Source organism: Sinohyriopsis cumingii, chromosome 6 (assembly GCF_028554795.1).
Source record: "Sinohyriopsis cumingii isolate HCF-2022 chromosome 6, ASM2855479v2, whole genome shotgun sequence".
Taxonomy (NCBI): domain Eukaryota; kingdom Metazoa; phylum Mollusca; class Bivalvia; order Unionida; family Unionidae; genus Sinohyriopsis; species Sinohyriopsis cumingii.
In genome coordinates this window covers 102,307,595-102,322,708 of record NC_142966.1, presented here as the reverse complement: position 1 = coordinate 102,322,708, position 15,114 = coordinate 102,307,595, and the positions used below count along the sequence as shown (strand labels likewise).

The 15,114-nt window shown below is 36.3% G+C and overlaps 1 protein-coding gene across 1 annotated transcript; it reads right to left on the bottom strand.

The window, feature by feature from the left end:
• Positions 1-11,698: 11,698 nt before the first annotated feature.
• LOC149797583 (uncharacterized) lies at positions 11,699-15,114 on the bottom strand. Its single transcript, XM_089962486.1, has 2 exons — positions 15,047-15,114; positions 11,699-14,042 (listed from the first exon to the last, which is right to left on the bottom strand). The coding sequence occupies exon 2, from the start codon at positions 13,870-13,872 to the stop codon at positions 12,304-12,306; it is 1,569 nt and encodes a 522-aa protein (XP_089818612.1). The 5' UTR covers positions 13,873-14,042; positions 15,047-15,114; the 3' UTR covers positions 11,699-12,303.

Genomic DNA, 15,114 nt, shown 5'->3' with positions numbered 1-15,114 from the left:
TCCATGCAAACTAACTTGCTCAGTGGTCGATCTCAACCTCTACAAAGTGTGGGGTTATAATTTTGTTTTTAATAAGTGGTCGTAAATTAATTATCAGCTCTGGCTGCACAATCCCCTCCCCCAAATGTCCACGTTAGTCACGCTTAATCGTCGACAGAACCGTCGAGACCTTTATTCCAAACGTTTTAGACAATCATTCATCGACGTATTTGTACTTTGTGTATCTTTGTGGTATGGACTAATTTACATTTACGACTGTTTTTGCTTGTGAGTTTTCGTTCTTAGAATTAGTGTTTCCTTGGCACATTTCACAAGCTCCGTTTTTTTTTTTCTTCTTCAAAGTCGATCACTTCTATTAAGGCTTTATGGGATTGCGAACTACAAACAAGATTTACTTACCTCTGAAATTAAAGAGCTTTAACAACGTGATAAACTCAGCACTTCCGAAAATGTTAAAAAAATTCAAAGTTATTACTGAAGCATATGATGAGTTTTCTCGTAGGAACTCATTTATGGACACATTATGCAGCTGAGATGCAATGCCGGTGGTACAGGAGTTAATGGGAAAAAACAACCCCATAAACAAATATTAATTTTCAAAACTATATACAATTCATTGTTTGGTTTGGAACGAAAACCAATTTTAAAAATAGTAGTTGCACAGGAGCCAGAGAACTAGATCAGGTCTGATAATCTACTTCAGTAAGAAATACGTTTTTTGAACAGATGTGGAATAATCCAACGCATTTGTATTAATTGTCATTGTTAGACAAGGATGTCTAGAACAAAGGAAATTGCTATATCGCTAAGTATTAGTGCGTTGTTTGGTATCGGCCTTAGTTATAAAAGTTTCCAAAAGTATATGATGCATTAATGTATCTTTAGACGTGCGCTTTATGTTCGACAACACCGATGCAATTTGGTGTCTAAGTGGTCCCAAAGTACATGCAGCCTACCTCTGTTACATACACGCGCTTTTGGTGTAATTGCAATTAATTCAGTGCAGTTTCCTGTGGCCAACAACACACGACTAATATCAGTAACACTTTGTTTATGTACCTTTTAGCGTGCCACTCTACCACCACCAAGCCTTTAATGATGCTGGCTGATTTCAAATTATTTCATGCACTGGCATAAATTTACACTACGATACTAATTTTCGATTGCAGTATAGATTTACATCATCGTGTCGTTTTGTACATATCATGCCAGCATAGGTCATCTTGGTCTGTACAAAAATACGCTTTTAACAATTTACTTCTGCACCGGCCTACTATAGTAACCTTCTTAGAAACTTAATTTGCTATAAAACGATAAAATCGCATGACCAGCATGCACGCGCATGTGACCATACCTTGCTTGTGTACTTATGACACTGTGTCACTTAGGGCAATTAAGAGACTTTTCTTTATGGATTTCGCCGCAAAATGGCTGGAATTTCTGTCCGAAATAGATATTAGAAGCACGATTCGCTGGTGAACTTGATTTTTTTTTTGTAGCCAGTATGTTTTCTTTGTTAATACTTTATTTTATTTATAAATACATCTCTATTGTCTATTTAGTGACAGGAACAGCCCAGTGGTTAAGGCATTTTTCTGCGTGTCGCAACGTGTTATAACCATTAAAGAGCCCGTGTGCCGTAAACAACAAAAAACTAAAACCAAAACAATTCCAATTTCTGGATGTTTTAAACGCTAAGGCGTTATCTTTTACACCTCATCTTTAGAGCATATTAGGCAGTAATTGAATTATTTATTTTGCCACAAGACAACTTGTTCAGTCATTGTTTAATGAACCATAACAATGACGCATTTTTATTGACAAAACACAATGAATATATCAGTCCTATTAGATGGAATTTAGCTTCTGTACAGACCGGTGGCCTAGTCGTTAGAGTGTCCGCCTCGGATGCGGGACATCATGGGTTCGATCCCCGACCGAATCATACCAAAGACTTACAAATATGGTACTAACAACTGCCTCGTTTGGCGCTCAGCATTAAGAGGTTAGTGTTAGGACTGGTCGCCCCGGTGTCAGGATAACGTGACTGGGTGGGACATCATGCTAGAATGCTGCGACATGATGCCCCAGTGCTAGGCATCACTATAAACTGCCACACTGCAGGCATCGTAGCGATATGACTGAATTTGTTTTAAAGCTACGTTAAAAATCCAAATCACACACACACACACACATTCTGTACAGACACAAACTCCTCACTAGAGGCTTTTTTTTCTTTAAGGCTTTTCCTTTCGCACTTTCTACTAAACCCCAGGCGATATAGAGGTATTTCATTATGGAAACGGTATGCTTGGACAAATTCAGCTAGCGCAAGGGTTGATTCTATCAGACAAGCGTGTTACTTCAAGGAAGGTTCAGATCTTTAATTCGAGCACTGGTTATTATTCAAACGGAATTATTTCTTCTTGATAAATTGCGTTATTGATGTTTACAAAAGTTCCTGAATCGTTGTAATTTAATTGATGTTCATTTACTACCATTAACAGAACCATTCATGTCTTTACCAAGTAAACATGTCTGCTATCAATAAGGCAATGGTGGCAATAACCAGATAGAGGAAGGGGGGTTATCTCCTATAGTCTGTATCATCTATTATATTCTCATATTAGGCACTATATTTTCAAATCTAACAAATTCAGACAAGAAATATATACTAGTAAGTACTACGCTTATATGACCCATCCTGTGCCTGAATATATTGAACAGTGAAACTAACATGACACTTAAATCCAGAAGCAAATAAGTGGTGGAAAACAAAAACCCACGCATATAAATATTTCCCTAGCCATATCGTTATAATAAAAAGTCTCATTTTAAAGAGTGTTTGATGATATGTGTGCCTATATTCCAAAAGTGTTTCGGCTTACGTGAATATTGAAATCATTTTATGCCTGAATGCGAAACATTTTCGATGTACATCAGCACTTTTTGAAAAGTGGTCGAATTGTTGGTCGTATTGGACAAAATATTGCTCATCTCACTTTCATTCTGAACCAACTAGATATCATAATTTGGAAAATATATCGTTCATTTCATTTAGAAGCAGTTGGGTTTCATAAAAAGTTTATTAGTGAAAATACGATGCTAAAAAGACCATGAGTTCAGGGAATAGCAGAAAGAAGATTTTCAAGATGGTTGCACTAGTGGCTATACTGGATATCAGATTAATAACCATTTTCACTTAGAAGCAACTAGACATAGAAGTGTTCTGGTGAAAGCCCCATGTAAATAGGACAATCCTTCAGCAGGAGTAGCAATAACACAAATTTTAAGTTGACCGCTGCTGCGGCCATTGGGCACAAAAATATGGCCTCATTTTAATTTAGGTCCAAGTAGATATCATAAGAAGACTTTTCTGTGAAAACCTCATGTTGATATGATCATCCGTTCAGGAGGAATAGCGATTGAAAAAAAATTCCAAATGACCAGTATGCCACCCATATCGGATATCCGATAGGAACCGTTCTCATTTAAGACCAGCTAGATCCTGGGATACATGTGTGTGGGGGTTGGGTGGGTGACGTTTCATGGCAATCATCTTAATAGTTTAGGAGGAATAGCGATAACAAACTTTGCTAACTGACGGACGAACAACAGACATCAGACAACAGACTACCCTATACACTTTATATAGACGTGTCAAGTCCATCTACTGTCCTAATTTCACTCCTGGGGGTGGGAAGGCTGCGAGTTTCTTTTGAGCTGTGATATTTTATTTTCATTTAACAAGAGATAATTATTGTTTTTTAATAATATAATGTATGTAATATTAATATGGTGTTATTTTGCTCTAAATCAGAACAGAAAATGTCCAGTTATTGACACACGGAAATTGTGTTTACAAATTAGTGTCAGGCATCTGCAGCTGGAGATTATAACTGTTGTTCCTCAACAGAATATCGGTATACCGTAGTATGTATCGCTGTGTGTTCAGAAATTTTTCGTGGTACCCAAGTGTAAAACAGAATATCATTCCAAATCAGATTCATATAGCGAAAATATATACACTTTGTATTGCTTGATAATAATCTTACAGTCAAACAATAAAAAAGATTTGAACCGAAGACGCGGAAATGAGCAGGGCTACAGAGAAACATCATTGCCAAATATAATTACATAAGGATGCATGGCTATCTGTCTTGTTCTATTACAATTATGTATAATTACGTATAATTGATCTAGATATTCAGAAGAGCGCTGTACTTTTAGAATCAAATCATTAAAACAATATTGCATCTGATGCCATTACAGACATATAATAAGCAAAGGCGCCAAGGGGATTCTGATATTCTCTGAATAAAGTACCAGCTATTGAAATAAATGGCTCTTACGATGATTTTACTGGAATTGTTTGTCATAGAGATCTTTGGAGTACCACCACACAAAAAATGCGTTGATTTACATTCAAAATGGTTTTATAATCCTGGTCAAATATTTCCCATAATCCTTCAGACGATTATTTCTAGATAAATTTCATAGAAGCGTTTGCGTGCCACTGATACAGCCTTATGTATAATTGCAAATAGACGTTTAAGAATTTATTATCGATGATATGAAACAGTTTTCATGGGTTATACCAAGACAATATTAAATAGCTAAAATTTGAATTTGCGGAGAAAACATTTAACAAGGTCAAAAATAACACACATAGGTTTGATAATTGCGAGCAACAGGTTCCCTAAATGATCGGATCTATTTTAGCGTACGTATAAAATTATACATTTATGTGAATCGATAAAGCATGTCCAGTAAATTCGATTAGATAATCGCAATGGAGTATACAGATAAAATGTCACTCTCTACATGGAAACATATTCTAACTTAATAAAATAGTCAACTTTATCAAAATTGTGCAAGAAAGCTAGTAACATACCTCATATCCGAAAAAAACTTGCTATGGAGCACCACAAACACCACGAAGCTCGCTACTCGTGTCAAAAAGTACGGTAGATGTATGGTTCTTGAAGTTTCAGACCATGGAAAATCGTGTTTCTTAACAAACAAGTAGCCAACATTGAAAAAGAATGATTTATTATCAGAACTACGTCATAAAGAGTGTCTATGACTATATCAAACATTTCAAATAAAAATTTTCGGGTTCAAATTTGATCTTTAATGTCCACAAATGTAAGATATATTTGAGTTTATTCAATATAAATCATTATGCATATTGTCTTAGTGTTTTCGAAGAAATTAAGGAAACACCAAAGTATTATTTCCAATAGTGTGTGTGTGTGTGTTTGTGCGTTTGCGTGTGTGTGTAAGTGTGTGTGTGTGTGATTTGGATTTTTAACGTAGCTTTAGCAATTTTTCAATCATATCGTTACGATGTCTGCAGTTTGACAGTTTATAATGACTGGGGCATCATGTCGCAGACATGTAGCATCATGTCGCAGACATGTAGCAGAATGTCCCACCCAGTCACATTATCTTGACACCAGGCCGACCAATCCTAACACTACCCTCTTAATGCTGAGCGCCAAGGGAGGCAGCTGTTAGTACCATTTTTGTAAGTCTTTGATATGACTTGACCGGGGATCGAACCCACGACCTCCCACTTCCGAGGCGGACGCTCAAACCACTAGCCACTGGAGTGGTCCCAATAGATTTTAAGAAACCAATGCGGGCTTGTGGATAGAGAATAGGCTGCATATGCTATCCAGCATGTAGTCAGAGCCAGCTAATGGAGACAGGGGCCAGGACTATACTGTGGTCAGAGTGCGGGACTCTTGATTGTAATGGTGCAGGTTCGAATCTTACAACTGGACCATCATAGATTGTCTTCCGACGTGCGTCATTAGGCAAGATACTCTACTTCCACTGTCTCAATAATAGAGAATATATCGTTTAATTACACCGCAGAACACCAACCCAAACAAACATTATATTATAAGAAGAACACAATCAGTGTTGGAACGAGTTCACAATCACTAGTACTCCTAAATGCCTCCTGAAACTAAGCCAAAATAGTAATTAAAAAAACATGGATCAAGTAGACTTTAGAAAACTTAGAAAGCAAGTATACGTTTATATATATATATATATATATATATATATATATATATATATATATATATATATATATATATATATATATATATATATATATATATATATATATATATGTATATAGTAGACACCCTCTAAATAACATTGGAATGAAGTTGCTTGCACCAAAATCATATTACTGCTAAACAATGAGAAATATAGTATCTTAGGTTGTATTTTATAGGATGACGTACAATTACGCGATTTCCCATTGTCGTATAAAAGGAAAATATTTGAATAACAAAATTTAGCACTTTGAATAAAGCCCAGATATTTTACAATACTGTGAGATAATATTATAAAAAGCAACCGGTCATTTCATTCTCGCACCAAAGGCGGTGCGGAATTGCATCGATATGTATTTAATCGCAATGGAAACATACTTTCAGGTTTCAGCTCAATTTTACATTATGTAGATAATTGGTTTAAACTACATTAAACTAGGTCGTTCTGATATTCTTTCTATTATTTATTCCCAATTGCTTATTACTCTCTCTCTCTCTCTCTCTCTGCTTCCTGTCAGGCTTTGACCGCAATATTGTTTTATATATTGACATCAAACGCATGCTGTTGATGCGTCTTCTGATGTACATGTATCCTGATCCAAAATTGTGTTGTGTTGACCTACTTTCCTGTATTTATTCAAAATTGCTTAAAAATCATATTCATGTTTTACTCCTGATACTTTCTTACCTAAGACCATCAAACTTAATTTATGAGTACATATTATAATAGGCGTGTGTCTCATATACAAATTGGGTTACTTTGGCTAACGTTTCATCACTTATTAAAACTTCCTAAAAAATAACTGCATTATTGCAGCGACCTTCATTCTTCAATTTGTAAATTATATACTACAGTTATTGACATCAAACTTACATTGTATCTGATTCTTGAGATAAGCATATGTCGTGAACACAAAATAAGTCAGTGTCACATACTTTCCCGGGTTTTTTATTTTTATTTTATTTTTCTAAAATTATATCCTTTGCGGTTTAAGAAGCCATTATTTTTCAAGTATTAGCACCAAATACAAGCTGAGGATGTATCTAGGAATAGATTCTATTAGCATATGGAAACAGGGTTTACGTGAAATATTTTCCATGACGTAGAATATAAATATTGGTGTGTATGCTTTACGTTCCACGGCATTGCCATGAAGACGTGCATTGTAGTTGCCTGTTGGGATTGGGTTTTGCCACAGACCAAAAATAGCCATATTGCAGCTTACATGTTTCAGATTATTCAACTCCTTTGGGGTCGTCCATTAATTATGTCAACAAAATAGGGGGAGGGGGTTTGAAGAAGTTTGACAATTGTTGACATGGGGGGGGGGGGGAGAGTTCAAGATAAATTGATGTCAACAATGTTATTTTTTACAAAAAATCAGCCACTATGCCCATTATAATAATTGAGGAACATTTGGCTTCCCTTTGGGAATATGAGAGAAGCTAGAATATAAACTCTCGATTTTTCCATGAATTCAAAGTGTTATAGTCAATTTGAAATCTGTGTAGACCTTTTAATTTCCATAATTCTATTTTTAGCATATTTTTAGTATAAAAGCCAGCCGTATAAAATATTGTTAGTTTGTGGGGGGGGGGGGTAAAATTTTATTGGGGGGGTCACTGAAAGTTTGACAGTTGTTGACAAGGGGGGGGGTAGAAAATTGCCTAAAAATTGTTGACATAATTAATGGACGTCCCCTTTTTCGATTCAGGTATTGATTTTCATACCTCATCTAACTTTGAGCATAAGCATGAAGTATGAGACTATATATATATATATATATATATATATATATATATATATATATATATATATATATATATATATATATATATATATATATATATTGTACGATATAACAAATAACTTGATTTAAAAACATTATAGTTTATTTGTAATAAGTTGTGAAAACATTTTTAAATGTGGCGAAGAGCTTCTTAGTTACTCTGCCGCAAACTCCGTTATTACTGCGTCCAAAAAAGTTTTGGTTAGTGACATGAATTACCGTCTTTCAAGTCAAGCGGTTAAAGTGAATAATGTTCATTAAAAAATTTTAGTTAATTTCACATTCAGATTCAAGAAACATTCACACGCCGTGCTTTCGGTCTTTAGTAGAGATCTACATAGAATATATTTTTTCCTCCGTGTCAAGTCTGTGTTGATACAAGATGTGCCAACACTAATTTCAAGAACTGAAGCAGGAACCGAAAATTGCGATTGGGAAAACAAACTTGAGGGTAATTTTCTATAACTCTAAGCTTTAGAAGCGTCACCGTAAATGAACTCTAGATGCAACAACCAACTCTGTCTCTGTCTCTCTCTTTTTCTCTCGTCTGTCTGAAACATGAGAAACACTAAACGTGAGCATGCGACTGGATGTCTTCCAAAAGCAGGAGCCAGCTATATGCTGCGATAGGAATAAAACCTACCGGGAAATAGATACAATGTATCTTTTAGCAAATGCCTTTATGTTAAATAAAGTGAATTTTAATGTTTCACTCAAAACGCATGGCAAGATCTTAACCGACAGTGAGATTGTACACACGTCTACCTCACTTTGAACATTAGTGGCTATATTTTGCCTTGATTTTGTAACTTCAACACATAAAGACAAAATTTTAAAAATGCATGCGGTCATATTTGTTTTGTAATTAAATTGTTCCTAAACGGTTAGTTCGTGGTTGTTATATTTGGGTTAAAAGAGCACACAAACGCCAAGTAAGGGTCCTTCGAATTAATGTAAGACCAAAACCAAGCACAGCCACAAAACTGCCTGCTACCCAACGCTGCAGTCGTTTTCAGTAAGGGTTACAGATAAGTGATTTTAAGTAACTTAACGTTCGTGGAGGGGCTCTAACAAAATTATCGGGGTGGGGTAGGTGGGTGGGGACCAACATCTAATGGTCAGTTACTACTTTTCAACGGATGTAGGCCATAACATGTTTAAGCCACCACCACCCCGTCGACCATATGTGCGAATGCCCATGCATTTGTGCATTATGCAAGGACATGAACTCGTCCAGACTCCGTTAGCCCAGGGAAGATAAAATACAGAACGGTCATGATGCCTGTTGACGTTCTCTGGAATCAAATATGCAGAATGTTAGCTTAATCTTCTGAACAACAGTTATTACTAACAGCTAGACTTTTATATGCAAGGAGGGTAAGTGTATGCTGATAGCAATAGTTGCTTATCATATTACCCAGGTGACTGCTCATTTTAACGAATTTGCACTAAAACATGAACGGAAGAGAATTTAGCGAATGGAAATAAAAGCCACTTTAGATATTTTGACGGTGCATATTTTTAAGGATAACAACCCGTTTTGTAATTAATAAAGCGGAAAAAGAATCAACAGCATCGTAATAAATGGTCCTTGGTAATTAAAGAAATAAACTTCATTTTCACCTATTGGAGTAATTAGACATAATCTTGATCTTAACAGACACACATGTTGTCGCTTTGACATATTGTGAAATTAACACACGTGTTATTATATAATATGTAATTGAGTTTCCACTGTATAATTCTAATTCTTGGCAGGCCCGGCTCTTGGATGTGCAGGGCCCAAGGCAGCAAGCGATGAGCAGGGCGCCAAACAAAACAAGTTGCATTGCGGAGTTGATTTCCTAAAAGCGTAGGGCCGAAGGCGGATGCCTCGTTCGCCTTGCCTTAGGGCCCAGCATTGTATATATGTCAGACTGTGTCTATACTCTTATCCGTTGTTTTCACGTGACGTTACAAAACATGTGTACTTCCATATCCGCCATTTTGAGTCCCTAGCCCCGCAAACCGGCACCTAATAACATTGTTCTTCCCGCATAATTACGAAGGCACGTCTCAGTTTGTGCGTAAAAATATAATAATACATAACATTATATTGTACGTGTCAACGGCACGAGACCAAATGCGTGACTTTTCTACTTATTCTCTTCAAATAAAACATTTAAATTTCAACAATCTTTGTTATTCTTTCATAAACGAATAGACCGATCGATAAACAAACGCATAAACAAATGATTACACAAACAAGTAGAAACATTTAATGATTTTCAATTTTCATGGGCTGATGTTGTTGTTGTTGTTGTAGGGTTTAACGCCATTTTTTAGCACACGATAGGCTATACATAGCGGCCAGTATTAATGGTGGAGGAAGAACTCGGGAAAAACCCGGAAAGAACCACCGACCCACGAGAAGCTACTGGCAAGGTTTCTCACATACCCACATTAGCCGAATCCGAGACTCGAACCCACGCAGACAGAGGTGAGATGGCAGTGATCCGTAACGAAGAGCGCTTTAGACCAATCGGCCACTCGGGGCCCCTTTATGGGCTGAAATCAATCATTCTGGTTATCGTTCAAGTTAAAAATCTAATTGTTAACATATAATTTCATATTTCTAAAAGCATTTCAGGAATACTTCGTTTTGACATTCGACACAAAGTCATGTTACGTTAGACACGTGTTTCGTTTCAATACACTGAAGATGAAACGTCTTTGAACGGTTATCGCTTTCTTTCAGTCCATGATCTCCACAACAAACACAATATTTGACCATACTAATTAAATTGGTTTGTCAACTGTCTTTGGCACAAACACCTGTTGTCGCCAAAAATATTTGTACACAAAAGTCATGGCATAAAACACATGCTATGAAAGTTTAATTGGTAATCGTGTCGTCGGTGAAAACAACCCATAGATAATTCAGGCTCAGGCTACTCCATCAACATTTGTTGGTTGTCTTTACGAGTTCGGTCCCTTTCTTGTTCCATTGTTAGCATTTGTTTCGGTTTGTTACCCCAACGTCATGTAATATCTTACGCAGGCATTTTAGTCACCATTATGTAACGTTCTTCTTTGTTATATGCACAAATGGTGATATATATAATTATATTTTGAATTTGATATATTGGCGTGTTTTCCCAACTCTTCATATCATTTAATTGTCACTACGACATTTATAACACAAGCAGCATGGTGGTGGTATATTTTTAACTGCAGTTTATATCATCGAAAGCGCAATAGATTAAATCAATGAAAAAGCATTAATCCATGATATCATGCGAGAGTTACTTTATCGTAAAACTGTCTCAGTATAGGCATGTCAAATATTTACATAAAAGTTTCGAAAGTGGTATTATTGAGAAAAGTATTGACGTCATGCTATCAGTAATTGTAATACCCATTCGGACCAACGTCGCGATTTCAATGCATTGGGACAATAGCTTCTATCACCACATGCCGTGATTTGACCTTTATTTTCCAAACTAGTTGCTAAATTGAATTCATCATGTATATCTTATTTAGTTAGTGGAATACTCGTGACAAATCGTGTTCTATATCGTATCAATCGTAAGAACTCAGATGATTTATCAAGTCATATGAAGTCTGCAGCAATGAATATTGTTTTTCTTCATATACGTAGGTATTTCTGTAAATCGTCAAAGCATTTCAATATAAATTCAAAAACCCTTCCAAACTCCCAAAACCCTTCCGAACTCCAAAACCCCTCCTCTGAACAATAAAGGGCAGCCGGGTACATATACACTCCAGTTATTTGTCTAGGACGTAGTAACCAGCACCTAGATAAGACATAATACAAAATTGAAAACAGTTCCATAAGGTCTCAACATCTTCTTTTATTCAGTCTACATAGGTATTAAGATATATGATTGGAATACTTATTGCTCATATCTCATGCGTGGAGCTGGTTGGACACCATAAATTACTTATTTCTCATCCTCACCGATACGCGCAACGATCGTTCAAAACTAAAGCAATTTGGAACAGGTCATTGTGATGACCTATCACTGTTACTAGCAAGTGCCTCGCCCGGAGCTCAGCATTTAGAGGTTAGTGTTAGGACTGGTGTCAGAATAATGTGCCTAAGTGCGCAATGATGCTACATGACTGCGGCATGCGCTAGACGTCACTATAAACTGCCACACTGCAGACACCGTAGGGATGACTGAAAAATTGTTTAAGCTACGTTAAAATTCCAAATCTCTCTCTCTCTCTCTCTCTCTCTCTCTCTCTCTCTCTCGTGGGTATATACATGCACACACCCATATATATATATATATATATATATATATATATATATATATATATATATATATATATATATATATATATATATATATATAATTGTTTCAGATTAAGTTTCGTAAACGCCAGATGGAAGTCATGTAATGGCTGCTTGCTTTTATCCATAAGTCTTGTTATCAGAGAATGGAGCAGAGCATCGTCTTCATCCATTTCTTCGAGTCAGAGGTGATAGATGCCTCTGCGATCTTCGTTCTGTTGTGATATATGTTCGCTGCATCCTCAAGCATTGGGTCCTCAAGAGTGAAAACACTAACAAGATCCGTGTCATCGCTCAACAAAAGTAGAATGCGATCATCGGCGCTTCTCACAGAGATTGCATGTGGCTTGTGGACTCCATCTTTTATTGAGATGATGGATTTCAAACACTGTCCCTCGTGGTTTACGATATCTACCGTACTCTGTTCTTGTCGTGCCATGAGGAGATAGTCGTGACAAACGGCAAGTCCTCGGGCGTCCTTGATTTGCCTCTCCCAAACAATGCTTCCATCCGTTTTAAAACATTTGGCACACTTACTTTCTGTATCAGATACATAAAAATAACTCTTGCTACTGTTATATGCTACATAATTTGGTACTTTTAGTGTCAACATTCCACTTCGAATTCGGATTGTATGTAGCTCTCCGTTGTTGTCGAAAATTTTCAAATTTGGCACCGACCCTGCACATCCCACTGCTATTTTATCGTTCATTATGCACATTCCATAGCACGCGTCCTCTGTTTCAATGTCTCCAGTCTCAATAAATTTGTGTTCCTGTAAATTATATAAACGCATCATTTTTTCATCAGGACAAGTCAGGGCAACTAAAAAGTTACCAAGGTTTACAATATCATATGCATCCATTGACATGGCTGTTATAAAATGATAAAAGGTATCAAACAATTTCAGCTTCTTGTTACCTTGATCAACAATGACGACACAACCGTCATCCAAGAAGCACGCACCAGTTACGAGGCATTTTACCTTATCGTACGAGTTTTCATCAGGCATCATTACATTGTCTCCGCCGCTGCAAATCTTAGACAGCTTGCGCCTGACATTAAATATGGAATTTAATTCACAGCTCAGCAGAGGGTCTCTCTTGAAAATTTCATTGTGATCCAGAAAGACGATTAAATGGCCCTTTGGACCCTTCAACAACCAATGAATTTTGGCACACTCGTCGCAAAAGAAAATATTACACTTTCGGCAGTATTTTGTTGCTTTAACATCAATGAATTTTCCAGTGCAGATTTCGCAACATTTCAAACATATGTCCACCTCGTCTAGGTTCATCTTTTGTAACTTGTTCATCAGTTCGTAGTTTGTGGACATCATATCCGCCCACTCAGTCAAGGGTCTGCTGGGGTCGGCCACTGTTATCAGCTTCTGACAGCTAGGACAGTCGAACCCCTGATCCCGTGCGTTGTTCAAAATATAGTAGTGTATGCAGTCTCGGCAGACCATGTGTTTGCAAGGAAGTTCCTTCGGTTCATGTAGGTATTGTTGACAAATGAAGCAAACAAAGAAGTTATCTAGTGTTGTTTCCTCTTTGGATGCCATTGTCAAAGACTCAGTTCGTCTCCTGTATTTAGCTATGCCTCTCTGAATTGTTGAATTTAAAATATATTCTTCCTCATAGTCTATACGGCCATAGTTATATTCCGCAAGCTCAACATTTGTGTGAGAAGTTTCACTTTGTGGCATTAACCATAAGGCTGAACGTGTTTGATGTCCGGTATACAAAAGCTGTACGTGTTTGATGTCCGGTATACAAAGGCCTCTTCCCAGTAAAGCAAACGTAACTTATATGCCGCTGTTCCTTTACTGTCAATTAAACTTCTTGTGGGAGATCTCTTTTATACCATTACGAATAGCTGACAAAAGCATATAGAGGAAATTAGGTTATTAATAATAGCTGGAAGAAGCGTTATTGTCTGGCAGAGAGCACTAATAGCACATGTTTTAATAGATTTAGCCAATACAATTTCGCCAGAAAACTACCATTCGCAGAAAAAATAGCATCAATATCTGTATATCTAATCTGTCTCGAATTTCAACTTAATATTTGGATATGTATGTATGTATGTATGTATGTATGTATGTATGTATGTATGTATGTGTCTGTGTTTGTGTGTATGTATGTATGTATGTATGTATGTATGTATGCATGCATGCATGTATGTATGTATGTGTCTGTGTATGTATGTATGTATGTATGTATGTATTATGTATGTATGTATGTATGTATGTGCATGTATATATGTATGTATGTGTGTTTGTGTGCGTGCGTGTGTGCGTGCTAAGGATTGTACGTATGCATGTAACCATGTATGTAAGTACCTATACATTTTTCCATCTTAAAAATATATGATTTTCTGTCCGTCAGTTTGCCTGTATGCAATTAATTTATCCTATATGTATATTTTTATTACTCCTTTATTCGTTATTCTTCTTTCTTATATTTGTGCAGTTCCTAGCTTTGCGCAGTATCCGAAATGAAAATTCTCTCTCTCTCTCTCTCTCTCTCTCTCTCTCTCTCTCTCTCTCTCTATATATATATATATATATATATATATATATATATATATATATATATATATATAAATCATCCATACTATGCGGGAAATAACCACTCACCCTCATTAAAAGTTAATTATATGTCTCGAGATTATACTTGGCAGCATTACGATGTAATTTAGGAATAATTTTACGACAACAATGTACAAGACTTGAATATTTAAATGTTTGTGGAATATATTTGTTAAAATGTTCATGTGATAAATGCTTATCATGAATATACATTACAGCTCCTACCAAATTAAGCTTCTTTTATATAATATGGTCGAATGTCTACATTTCAATCGAAAATTCCTCCTACCTTGTCAGCAACCGTTTTCCTTGATCTTAATTATAGCTCCAGGTAGACACTGTCAATAATAATTGCCA